The sequence below is a fragment of the Mytilus trossulus genome, chromosome 2 (assembly GCF_036588685.1).
Source record: "Mytilus trossulus isolate FHL-02 chromosome 2, PNRI_Mtr1.1.1.hap1, whole genome shotgun sequence".
NCBI lineage: Eukaryota > Metazoa > Mollusca > Bivalvia > Mytilida > Mytilidae > Mytilus > Mytilus trossulus.
This window is the reverse complement of record NC_086374.1, coordinates 75,774,827-75,789,137: the sequence shown is the minus strand read 5'-3', so window position 1 is coordinate 75,789,137 and position 14,311 is coordinate 75,774,827. Positions and strand designations below refer to the sequence as shown.

The 14,311-nt window shown below is 32.1% G+C and overlaps 1 protein-coding gene across 2 annotated transcripts in view; it reads left to right on the top strand.

Moving 5' to 3' along the window:
- LOC134708029 (E3 ubiquitin-protein ligase E3D-like) overlaps positions 1-14,311 on the top strand; it is an 81,332-nt gene that overhangs the window by 31,357 nt on the left and 35,664 nt on the right. For both annotated transcript variants that reach the window (XM_063568273.1, XM_063568272.1), the window contains exons 4-6: positions 5,515-5,605; positions 9,663-9,780; positions 10,498-10,625. In XM_063568273.1, the coding sequence (XP_063424343.1) occupies positions 5,515-5,605; positions 9,663-9,780; positions 10,498-10,625 (337 nt within the window). The remainder of the gene's footprint in view (positions 1-5,514; positions 5,606-9,662; positions 9,781-10,497; positions 10,626-14,311) is intronic.

Below are 14,311 nucleotides of genomic sequence, written 5' to 3'. Positions count from 1 at the left end.
TACAGATAAACTGTTAATAGCAAAAATGTTAAGCAAAGTAAGATCTACAAATAAGTCAATTTGACCAAAATTGTCAATTGACCCTTTAAGCAGTTATTGCCCTTTAAAAACTTTTTTCACAATTTGTTCATCATGTTGACTTACTTTAAAAAATCTTCTCCTTTGAAACTGCTGTATCAATTTCAGCCAAACTTAGGCTAAATGAGTTTCAGAGTATCTAGTATAAATTTTATATTTTATTTCCTTGTATGTCAAGAAACATAGCTCCTATGGCTAAAAAAGAACATAGGAGAAAATGATTTTTTTTTTTGCTTTTGAAGAAATAGGACGATTTAAAGAACATTTAAATAAATTGAAAAGCCAAAATAATCATTGATGAGAGATTTAACCAAAAAAATTAAGAGGTGAGCTATTCAGGCTCTTGAGAGCCTCTTGTTGATTATGGGCCCATTTTTCAAGTTCGTCCAAATCAGGATCTAAAATTATTACATTAAGTATTGTGCAACAGCAAGAAATTGTCAATTGCACAGTACTCAGCAATAACAAGAAATCTTCAATTGCACAGTATTGTGCAATAGCAAGAAATTTTCAATTGCACAGTATTGCGCAATAGCAAGAAATCTTCAATTGCACAGTATTGTGCAATAGCAAGTATTTTCAATTGCACAGTATTGTGCAATAGCAAGAAATATCTAATTGCACAATATTGTGCAATAGCAAGAATTTTCAATTGGAGTTATCTTTCTTTGTCCAGAATAGGTAGTTGAATCAACTTAAATCATTGTTTTATACAATATACAATGTATATTCATTTACTACCAACTGATATTTTAAAACAATCTTTACCATTCAGTGATAACAAGCACTTTTTTACATTTTAATATTTTATGATGTATTTAAATGAGTAATTATTGTTACAAACTCCATTAGAAATTTTGAATTGAGATCAGTTTTGGAAAAAAGGATAGGGGGATGCGAAAAAAAAATTGGGGGGGGGGATTCAATTTTTCTCATTTGAATTTCCATAAATAAAAAGAAAATTTTTTCAAACATTTTTTTGAGAGGATTAATATACAACAGCATAGTGAATAGTGAATTGCTCAAAGGCAAAACAAAAAATTTAAGTTCATTAGACCACATTCATTCTGTGTCAGAAACCTATGCTGTGTCAACTATTTAATCACAATCCAAATTTAGAGCTGAATCCAGCTTGAATGTTGTGTCCATACTTGCCCCAACCATTCAGGGTTCAACCTCTGCGGTCGTATAAAGCTGTGCCCTGCGGAGCATCTGGTTAATCATTATCTTGAATACTATTATAGATAGATAAACTGTAAACTGCAGTAATGTTCAGCAAATTAAGATCTACAAATAAGTCAATATGATCAAATTTTGTCATGAATCCATTGGTTTCCTTTGTTTAATGTGCGCATACACCAAGGTGAGCGACACAGGCTCTTTAGAGCCTCTAGTTTATATGATTTCAAAAACCCAGGTAGAATCGGGTGAGCGATATAGGCTCTTGAGAGCCTCTAGTTTTACATAAATAAGGCTGTTAGTGTTCTTGTTTGAATTGTTTTACATTGTCTTATCGGGGCCTTTTATAGCTGACTATGTGGTATGGGTTTTGCTCATTGTCGAAGGCTGTACAGTGACCTATAGTTGTTAATGTTTGTCTCATTTTGGTCTTTTGTGGATAGTTGTCTCATTGGCATATGAAGCATTTGTATAGTGTATTTACTCAATGTTACTAAGAATTCAATAACAAGAATTTAAGCAAATTCCATAATTAAAATTAATTCCAAGTTCAAATGATAGCCTGTTTTTAGACTTTGTAAGTTTGGATATTTAATTCTGTATGTATGTCGAAATCAGAAGTATAAGCTATAGCTAAAAATATTCTTAGACTTTCTTTGTGAACGGTTGGTGAATCTGATTTTACTTCATTTTCTTCCTCACATTACCAACCTAGCTTTCACTTTTCTTTCTCCATTCATTTCTTTTTCTGTAATAACCCATCTTGTTGACATTAATTTTTGGCCTGAATATGGAATTTCATCATAAATATTAAATGATTTCCAATTGTCCATTTCTAGCTGTTTAGCATGTTTCACTTTAAGTTCTCATTGTGCCTAGATTGAGGAACAATAACTGCATTAAATTCATCTACATCTTGTGCTGTACACAACTCTTGAAAATCTTTAGCAAAATCTTTGCCAACCTGAGCATCTTCATTCTCATCCTGAAGGTTCAAATAAACCCATTTTTTCCAGTTGATTTACCACCTTTACTAACAACCTAAGCTTTGACCCATGTGTCATTTTCTTTCATTTTGTATACTATATTTTCTCCAACATGTGGAATGTCTTTGGTTGTTCTTCAATTTTAAGAATATTTATGAAGTAAGAAAAACTGTTCACTTACCTATATATAAATATTTATAAAACTTCTGAGTGATATTAATCTATTTATTCACTAATTGCGACAATTTCTGTATATATATATTTGATCATACATTGTATTTCAAGTTTCATTCTTAATTCGATGCCATTTGATTATAAAACCTGATGTGGGTATGCATAGCCTACGAACGGCATTTTGACTATTCATCCGTATGCGGGTACGTGCAAACACTATCTTCATAAAAAAGTAAGACTTACATGTCTGTGCATTGGGGACTATTAAGGGATATTTTGAGGGGCATAAAGAAGGGAGGGTTTTACTGAAGAACCCTAAGAAATTTTATTTACAAATGAATTTTACTTGGAAACAGTAAGTGATAGAGACATGCGGTTTTCAGTAATTATAATAGGACAATAAAACAAATCAAATCAAATCTAGGGTGAATCCCTGGGGGTCATCCCATCACCTTCAATTTAAAAATGTGCTTCTGTCTTGTAAAATGTCATGATCCCCACCCCCTGAACTATATATATACTTGTATGGGACAATAAAACAAATCAAATGAAAATTTGAGGGCGGGGTCACCCCACCACCTTCTTTTTAGCTCACCTGACCCGAATGGCCAAGTGAGCTTTTCCCATCACTTGGCGTCCGTCGTCCTGCGTTAACTTTTACAAAAATCTTCTCCTCTGAAACTACTGGGGCAAATTTACCAAACTTAGCGACAATCATCATTGGGGTATCTTGTTAAGCAAATGTGTCAGGTGACCTGGCCAACCAACCGAAATGGCCGCCAGGGCTAAAAATAGAACATAGGGGTAAAATGCAGTTTTCGGCTTATAACTCAAAAACCAAAGCATTTAGAACAAATCTGACATGTGGTAAAATTGTTAATCAGGTCAAGATCTATCTGCCCTGAAATTTTCAGATGAATCAGACATTCCATTGTTAGGTTGCTGCCCCTGAATTGGTAATTTTAAGGAAATTTTGCTGTTTTTGGTTATTATCTTGAATATTATTATAGATATAGATAAACTGTAAAGATCTTTAATGTTCTGCAAAGTAAGATTCACAAATAAGTCAACATGACCGAAATGGTCAGATGACCCCTTTTGGATTTATTGCCCTTTATAGTCAATTTTTAACCATTTTTCGTAAATCTTAGTAATCTTTTAGAAAAATCTTCTCTGAAATACTGGGCCAAATTAAACCAAACTTGGCCCTAATCATCATTGGGGTATCTTGTTTTAAAAAATGTGTCCGGTAACTCGGCCAACAAACCAAGATAGCAGCTATGGCTAAAAATAGATCATGGGGGTAAAATGCAGTTTTTGGCTTATAACTGATCAAAAGCCAAAGCATAAAGAGCAAATCTGACAGGAGGTAGAATTTTTGATCAGGTCTAGATCTATCTGCCCTGGCATTTTCAGATGAATCGGATAACCGGTTGTTAGGTTGCTGCCCCTGAATTGGTAATTTTAATGAAATTTTGCTGTTTTTTGTTATTATCTTGAATATTATTATAGATAGAGATAATCTGTAAATAGCAATAATGTACAGTAAAGTAAGACCTAAAAATAAGTCAACATGACCAAAATGGTCAATTGACCCCCTAAGGAGTTATTGCCCTTCATAGTCAATTTTTAACAATTTTCATAAAATTTGTAGATTTTCACTAATATTTTCCACAGAAACTACTGTTATAGATAGAGATAATTGTAAGCAGCAAGAATAAAGTAAGATCTACAAACACATCACCATCATCAAAACACATGATCACCATCACCAAAACACAATTTTGTCATGAATTCATCTGTGTCCATTGTTTTATATTCACATAGACCAAGATGAGCGACACAGGCTCTTTAGAGCCTCTAGTTTAGATCTTGTAAACGGTTGAGATCCCTACCCCTAAACAATATATATTCATGTATGGGACAATAAAACAAATCAAATGAAATATGGGGGAAGGCCCTTGGAGTCATCCCCCCCCCCCCCCCCTTTCAATTTGAAAATGTGCTTTTATCTTGTAAGCGGTCTCTTTACCCACCCACAAACAATATATATACTTGTATGGGACAATTAATCAAATAAAAAAAATAAAAAAAATAACAACCAGTTATGCAAGTCTAAGATAGCAATATATGATGTTCTTCAGTTTTTCTTTCTTAAATATTGGTTTACTTTTGTTTTTATTTTGTTGGTAACAGGAACGTACGTTAATGATATATCACTATGTTAAGGTCTTTCCTGTTACCCTTTTTGTCTATCCTGTTACCTTTAGCATTATGCACCTGTAAATGCTAAATTGTAAAGATTAAGACTTTATAATCTTGAGATGAGTTCAAACAATGAAATACTTCAAGGTGTGCAACTATATGTTATTAACTTTTTAAAGACGTTTCTGTCTACTATTGTCTATCCTGTTGCTGTAACCGTAGCAACCATAGTAACAGGATAGACAAATTTCTCCATTTATGAATGCTGTTTTGAAATAACTACTCCTTTGACGAAGTGATAATGTTTTTTCTGTTGTGATTTTGGTTTACAACACTTTATTGCACTTTTTTCAAGTATTACATTGGTGTAATTAATCAATATTTTTGTAACAGCATACCGGGTAGACATGACAAAAAAGTACCCCCAATTTTTTTCACTAAATGTCTTGAAATTTCTTTTATCTTCCCTGTCATGCAAGAAATGTGCTGTGTTCAATGTTTAGTTTACTTTGCAATTTTGAAATCATTACTGATTAGTTCAATATTCACAGGGAGAACAATTTAACAGCTGATATAAGTAGCGGTAACAGGATGGACATGAACTTCATGTACGCTAATTGAATTTAGTTTGTAGAAAAAATGACTGAAATGCTGATATCAAGGCGATCAGAAAAAAAGCAAAAACATAATTTGAAATGTGTTACTCTGACACTACACACACAAATAACGCAAAAATCTGACTTAAATATTTTTAAATTTATCAAAATAGATCTAAATCGTCTTAATTATTAATGTCCTGACTAGTAAATCCTACAAAATTTCATTGAAACCCTTACTGCAATTTTCTTGAGAAATATTGTTTTTATTAATATTGTATTTTTTTTTATTTCAGAGATTAATAGCTATACAGATAACCCTGTTTACAAAATATTTAGTGAAAGTGTGCAATTTCACAGAGATGATAATTTATATTGGAATGAAAGGTAAACAATACACAGAGTATAAATATACTGTTGATTGCATTATATGTTCAACCACTCACAAAGGGCTTAGCTGATGAATGGCACTTTAAACATGCCTACATATTGTTTTTAGCCCACCTGGCCTTAAAGGCCAAGTGAGCTTTTCTCATCACTTGGCGTCCGGCGTCGTTCACTTTTACAAAAACTTCTCCTCTGAAACTACTGGGCCAAATTAAACCAAACTTGACCACAATCATCATTGATGTATCTAGTTTAAAAGTTGTGTTTTTTTACCCAGCCAACCAACCAAGATGGCATCCATGACTATAAATAGAACATAGGGGTAAAATGCAGTTTTTGGCTTATAACTTAAAAACCAAAGCATTTAGAGCAAATCTGACAAGGGGTAAAATTGTTTATCTGGTGAAGATCTATCTGCCCTGAAATTTTTTGATGAATCGGACAACCCATTGTTGGGTTGCTGCCCCTAAATTGGTAATTTTAAGGAAATTTTGCTGTTTTGGGTTATTATCTTGAATATTATTATAGATAGAGATAAACTGTAAACAGCAATAATGTACAGCAATTTAAGACTCAAAAATAAGTCAAAATGATCAAAATGGTCAATTGACCCCCTAAGAAGTTATTGTCCTTTATAATCAATTTTTAACAATTTTCATAAAATTTGTAACTTTTTTCTAACATTTTCCACTGAAACTACACGGACAAGTTCATTATAGATAGAGATAATTGTAAGCAGCAAGAATGTTCAGTAAAGTAAGATGTACAAACACATCACAATCACCTAAACACAATTTTGTCATGAACTGTCTTCTTCCTTTGTTTAATTCACATTTACCAAGGTGAGCGACACAGGCTCTTTAGAGCCTCTAGTTTTATCTCCCCCTCCCCCACCCCAACCCCATATTGAAGGGTGCAACAAGTATTACTTTTGTCTATTTGTCTGTACATCCAAAAATTGGTTTCCTCAGCCCAATGTTATAAAACTTATACACAATGCTTATTATGTGAATATTAATCCTGGCTTAACCAGTTTCTGCTGTACCTATCTGTATCTTGGTTGTTGTTTATATGTGAGGCAATGCAAAATACACTGATTACTATTATAGCTAGCATAGGACAAGCCAGCATTTGTATGCCGTTAACAAACCCATCCATGAAATGTGCAACCATTATGCAATGCAAATCTAAGGTATAAATTAGTTACATTTCTTTCTGTCTAAATCATGTTAATGGGGTTTTGCTCACATCAATCTGATATCTATTCATATTTATATACTCAGACACAATGGTAGTCGACAAAACATTAATCTGTCAATACATAAAATTGAGAAAGTATATGGGGAATGTGTACAAAGCAACAACAACCCAACCAAAGAGTCGACAACAGATGAAGGCCACCAATGAGTCTTCAATGTAGCGAGAAACTCCCACACCAGGAGGCGTCCTTCAGCTGGCCCCTTAAAAAATATGTATACTAGTTCAGTGATAATGGACGTCATACTAAACTCCGAAATATACACAAGAAACTAATTTAGTAAAATTAAAAATCACACAACTAACAAAGACCAAAGGCTCCTGACTTGGGACAGAAGCAAAATTGTGGCGGGGTTAAACATGTTTATGAGATTTCAACCTATGTCTTAAGGATGTACTTAGGTGAGGTTTTGGAATTTGTGTCAAATGTTCGGACTCCTTTGTGTTTTTCCATACAATACAATGTAAAATATTTTCCCCTTAACACCCATTTATTTTTTCATATAAGACTTAATAGCTCATGAAAGGTCATTTACCAAAATTTTAGAAGATTCTTTATTTTCTTTCTTTTGTTTTGAGACCTAATAATACCAATGCAAATATAAGGTAAAAGTCAGAGTCAGCCTTTTCCCGCCATATTTTAAATCTCAAATATCTCGAAAAGGAGGTCCATGACCTATCAATATTTTTAACTTATTTTTATCCTTAGTTGATGCTCTACAAGCTTATAGTATCAATTTTAACTTCTTAATTTATTAGTTTTCACCTAACCTCACCTAAGTCCATCCTTTTATAAAAACAAACAATTTTCATGACAAAACTTTTGATGCGGGAGTTTATTATTTTTCAATGGATCACCTAAACTGTAGTAGGATATTCTTGTACTCTGTCAAATAAGAGCAACTAAATAAATGGTAAAATCACAATTAAAATCAATACAATTTATGAGGAAAATGAACTGTTGTTTGTTTTCTATACTTGTCATCAGAATATGTTTTATTTTTGTGGATATTTTATTTCATGGTTTTTGTCAATGTCTTCATAAATTAAACATATAGAAAATTTTCACTTCTTTGAACACTTGAATTTGTGGTTTGCTTGAACCAGGACTACCCATTAAATCCACAAAATTCACAAATAATATTGAATCAACAGTATGGAGATCTTTAATCAGAGATTAAACTTCTCTTGAAGAAGCTAAGTAAAGATATATATGGTGTAAATGTTTGTAAGGCACACACTTAACAGTGATACAAGTATTTACATTAACTAAACTTGGTCTTCTGGACTGGGTTGTTCATCTGTTGGGTTAAAAATTACCCTTGATTAAGGATAGCTGATGGTTTACTCTTTAAACAAAGGGTTATATAAACAAGGTTAAAATTGTGTTGTTCATTTTTTTAACCCTTAGTTACATAACACATATTTATGGGCCAAGTGAGTTTTTGTCATCACTTGGCCTCTGTCGTCCTTCATCAATCGTCTGTCGTTAACTTTTACAAAAATTTCTTCTCCCCTGAACCTTCTGGGTCAAATTTAACCAAATTTTGCCACAATCATCATTGGGGTGTCTAGTTTCAAAACTGTGTCTGGTGAGCTGGCCAACCTACCAAAATGGCCTCAATGGGTAAAAATACTACATAGGAGTAAAATGTAAATTTTGGGTTAGATTTCTAAAACCAAAGCATTTAGAGCAAATCTGACAGGGTAAAATTGTTTTATCAGATCAAGAATATCTGCCCTGAAATTTCAGATGAATTGGACAATCTGTTGATGATTTGCTGACCTCAAAAATTTTGCGGTCGTACCGGTATATTGGTATCACATCATCAGCGTCGTCCGAAGACGGATGGTTTCCCGATTGTATGTACAGCAAAGTAAGACCTACAAATAAGTCACATACCAAAATGGGCAATTGAACCCTTAAGGAGTAATTGCCCTTTATAGTCAATTCTGAACAATTTTCATAATTTTGTAAATTTTGGTAAACACAATAACACAAAAACACAAAAAAATATTGTTTAAAGTCATAAGAAACCTCAAATTAAAAAAGTAATGCATATGTTTTTTTTATAACTCAATGGATAGTTTTCATTATAAAACTTATGTACATATACTTTTTTCTGATGAAAATTCTTTAATTTGTTAATATTTTGAAGAAGTTTATTTATTTTCATTGCTTCCTTTCCAGGAAGCTATTCCCCCAAACATTTTTTCTGTATGCAAAGTGACCTCAGTGTGACCCATTTCGTAAAAATCCGGTGTTGCAATACGCATGGATGTCCTTAAAATAAGATATTATCTGATTGTACTTGTTAAACACATGCTCAATATCCAGGCGTTTTTGTTGATTGTTGACGAACAGGTGACAATCATTAAACTTCGGCTACAAAACATTAACTTGAATTACCTGCCAAATTTTTACAACACTGACTGATTGAAAAAACATTGACGATTTTACGAATTTTTGCCAAAAAAGTGATAAAATCGTGCACAGAAGACTTAGTTTATGATGTTTGTATGCATTGGTTCAAGAATTGGAATAACAATATTTTTCACTTGTCATATAACTTTAATATGCACATAGACCAAGGTGAGCAACACAGGCTCTTTATATATAATAGTTATTAAATTTATAGAATAGTACAACAACAAGTCAGATGTGACAAAACACTATGTTTGGTAAGTAAATATTTGAGATGAATGTTTGGGATTTTCATTATATTAAGGAATTGATAGTTTTAATAAAAAGGGTTAATGGTCAGCTATATTTGAAAGACATATTTACTGTATTTTACAGCCCAATTCAAAATAAAGAAGCCTTTTTCGCAAAGATGATCAATGAACAAAGTCATGCATACACCAGCTTTCGATTGATCTTGAGTGGAGAAAAAGAAAATAAAAAGATCCAGTGTTTAGTATGTATTAATAGATATCTTTGAAAATATTTTCCAAAAAATTACTGAATAGAATTTTAGAAATCAATAAATGTATTATATATATAGATTATCAGGACATTCAACTGAAATTCAACTTCTCAAATATAAAAGTCTGATTTAAGGGGGACACAGGGGGCGTAAACTTCCTTATATGAAGCTTCATAACTAATAAATCCTGTCCTGTTCCTTATAAAAGGAGTTTGCACTGACGACACTGTTCTACAAAAGTAGCAAGTTGTATATTCAGAGTTCAGGCCAAAGTCAAGGTACAAATGATAGTATGACTTTTGTATTTAATCTTTGTGGTCATTCCATCAATCTGCTGATCCTTTTCTGACCAACCTTTGCAAATTTTATAGAAAGTTTTTGACCTCATTTCATGTGCCTCATATATTCTTAAAAAGATACTTGTTTAAATTATTAAGACAAATGTCAAATCAACAACAAAAAATCAGTTTGTAGACTGTAAGAAAATAATATTATAACCTATCAAACTAATCCAAGCTATCATATAAAATGGAAAAGACTACACAAATTTAGATGGTGTTGAATAATATTGTTTTATTTCAATACATTTTAAAACCATCAAATTCAGATTATATCAGTACTACAAGGAGATGCTTTAACATAATAAAAAATGCAGATTTTAAAATTCATTAGATTCATTTTATACAAATGATACTATTGGTTTCGTAGATATGGCTGATAGATCCAAATTTGTTAATATTTGAAGGAGAGGCCAGTAGTGAAAAGAAGGAAGTCAAACTGAAGCCATTGTCTGTGATGAAAATCTTGTATAAATGTGATATATCTGATACATCTAGGTAATTTGTACAGTTATTAGACTCCATGAAAATATTGCAATGCAACACAATCACATTTTTTTCTGTGATAGTCAAGATGCACTTATACTTTTTTTAACAAATCTTTGGAATCAGAAATTACTAAAATATATTATTGTTTTGTATTCAAGTAAATATGATGTTATCAAACAATTTTGTATTAATATGCCTGGTAATAAGTCATGCATTCTTATAGAACCTAAATTATGACAAAACAGTTATTTGTAACTTTAGTTTTAAGTTTGCAATGAAATATTACTGTCTAGAAACTCATGATTAATGTTTTAAATTTCTAGGGTCATAATTAGCATATTCTGCATATTCTAGTTAAGACTTAAACAAGTATTTATTTTGTGTTTTAACAGTGACTTGACTGAGTGTTGATCTCCATCTATTGGATTTTTTTTAGAATTCTGACCAAATTGAAATTTGTTTTATTAAACTAAACTGATCAGCAATTTTAACTTACTGCTGTAGAAAATTCAAGGTGATCAAATAAAACATACTTTCAGTCCTACAAAGCTTCAACATCACTTCATTGATATAATGAAAAATCAGTCCTATATTTCTATTCACAATAGTGTGTCCCCCGCATAATGTTTTGCGGGATACATGGAATTACTGGGCATCTGTTTGTGTGTCTGTCCATCTGTTTGTCAGGTCATGTTTGCGCTCTCACAAGTACAATTATTTTTTTCAGATTTATATTAAACTTAAATTATAGGTTATTAATTTTAGCAATATCATTGACAAGTACTAGAATGGTGTACAGTCACCTTTTTGGCTCACTGTTCTGAAGGAACTGTGAGCTTAGCCATCACTTAGCGTCCGTCATCGTCCGTCAGGTTTAAACTATTTCGAACATCTTCTCCTCTGAAACTATTGAACCAATTCCAACCAAACTTAAGCTGAATGATCCTTAGGGTATCTAGAATAAAGTTTGTGTTTTATTTTCAAAAAACATGGGCCAAGGCTAAAAATAGTACATGGGGGGTAAAATGCAGTTTTTGGCTTTTAACTCAAAAACCAAAGCATTTAGAGCAAATCTGACATTGGATAAAAGTGTTCATTAGGTAAAGTTCTATCAGCCTTGAAATATTCAAATGAATCTAACAACCCATCTAAAACTACTGAACCAATTCCAACAGATTTGATTTGTAAATTTGGCTATACCTGTAGAAAGCTTATTAAAAATGGTATTTCACATCCTAAATTTTATGGTAGTATTGTACTTAAAGGGAAGAAATCAATATGTGATCCTTGTAAACTCATCGAACCTTTAAGTAAGGGTTATCGTACCAATATTGTAATTAGATCTCTGAATATAGTTCACATTGGCACTAATATTGATTTTGTCATTAGCAAATTAAATCATAACTAAATTTCATTATCTTTTGAGGCGAGATGTATAGAGACACACACACGTTAATTTTTATTTCTATAGAAGTCGCTCCACACTATCCTACTACCTGTCGATACATTTATTTTTGGCATTGCACAAGTCATGTCTTCTTTAACTGTTAATGTCGTTAAAATACTAAATCCTTGGGATGTGTTTTAGTTGATTTTAGTCTCTGATGCATGATTTGTATACGCCCGGGACGGGACGTATCATGGTATACCGTTGTCCGTCGTCCACACTTCGGACAATAACTCAAAAACACTTTCACCAATTTCCATGAAACTTAAGTGAATTGTTTATTTCTATTGACGTAAGCTCCCTTTCAGTTTTTTTTAAATTTCAGATTTTAAGTTTTGGATTTATGGGGCTTTATTTATAAAAAAGGGGGGATTTTCAACACTTCGGACAATAACTCAAAAAGGCTTTCACCAATGTCCATGAAACTTTGGTGAATTGTTTATATCTATTGATGTAAGCTCCTTTTCGTTTTTTTTAAATTTCAGATTTTAAGTTTTGGATTTATGGGACTTTATTCATAAAAAAGGGGGATTTTTAACACTTCGGACAATAACTCAAAAAGGCTTTCACTAATGTCCATGAAACTTTGGTGAATTGTTAATATCTATTGATGTAAGCTCCCTTTCGTTTTTTTTTAAATTTCAGATTTTAAGTTTTGAATTTATGGGGCTTTATTCATAAAAAAGGGGGATTTTTAACACTTCGCACAATAACTCAAAAAGGCTTTCACTAATGTCCATGAAACTTTGGTGAATTGTTTATATCTATTGATGTAAGCTCCCTTTCAATATTTATAAATTTCAGATTTTAAGTTTTGGATTTATGGGGCTTTATTCATAAAAAAAGGGGGATTTTTAACACTTCGGACAATAGCTCAAAAAGGCTTTCACCAATGTCCATGAAACTTTTGTGAATTGTTTATATCTATTGATGTAACAAATAATACTTAATAAAATCTGATGAAAACATAAAATTTGTAAAATCTTTAGTTCAATTTAAAACATTAAATTTCTTGTAAAAAATAGGTTCCATGAATGTCATACGTTTGTATTATTATTGAATGGTTGCAAGGATGAAAGCACATTAGCAGTCCCTCAGATACTAACTGTTCCCTGAGGCATATATCATTTTATAATAACATTTTTACTATCTAAGCTATGGATAAAAATCAAATACTGTTTTTATACGACCGCAAATTTTGAAAAAAAATTCGTCGTATATTGCTATCACGTTGGCGTCGTCGTCGTCGTCGTCCGAATACTTTTAGTTTTCGCACTCTAACTTTAGTAAAAGTGAATAGAAATCCATGAAATTTTAACACAAGGTTTATGACCTTAAAAGGAAGGTTGGTATTGATTTTGGGAGTTTTGGTCCCTATATTTTAGGAATTAGGGGAAAAAAAGGGCCCAAATAAGCATTTTCTTGGTTTTCGCACTATAACTTTAGTTTAAGTTAATAGAAATCTATGAAATTTTGACACAAAGTTGATGACCACAAAAGAAAGGTTGGGATTGATTTTGGGAGTTTTGGTTTTAACAGTTTAGGAATTAGGGGCCAAAAAAGGGCACAAATAAGCATTATTCTGGATTTTCGCACAATAACTTTAGTTTAAGTAAATAGAAATCAATGAAATTTAAACATAATGTTTATGACCACAAAAGGAAGATTGGTATTGATTTTGGGAGTTTAGGTCCCAACAGTTTAGGAATTAGGGGCCAAAAAGGGCACAAATAAGCATTATTCTTGGTTTTCGCACCATAACGTTAGTATAAGTAAATAGAAATCTATGAAATTTAAACACAAGGTTAATGACCATAAAAGGAAAGTTGGTATTGATTTTGGGAGTTTTGGTCCCAACAGTTTAGGAAAAAGGGGCCCAAAGGGTCCAAAATTAAACTTTGTTTGATTTCATCAAAATTGAATAATTGGGGTTCTTTGATATGCCGAATCTAACTGTGTATGTAGATTCTTAACCTTTGGTCCCGTTTTCAAATTGGTCTACATTAAGGTCCAAAGGGTCCAAAATTAAACTTAGTTTGATTTTAACAAAAATTGAAACCTTGGGGTTCTTTGATATGCTGAATTTAAAAATGAACTTAGATTTTTTATTATTGGCCCAGTTTTCAAGTTGGCCCAAATCGGGGTCCAAAATTAAACTTTTTTGATTTCATCAAAAATTGAATAAATGGGGTTCTTTGATATGCCAAATCTAACTGTGTATGTAGATTCTTCATTTTTGGTCCCGTTT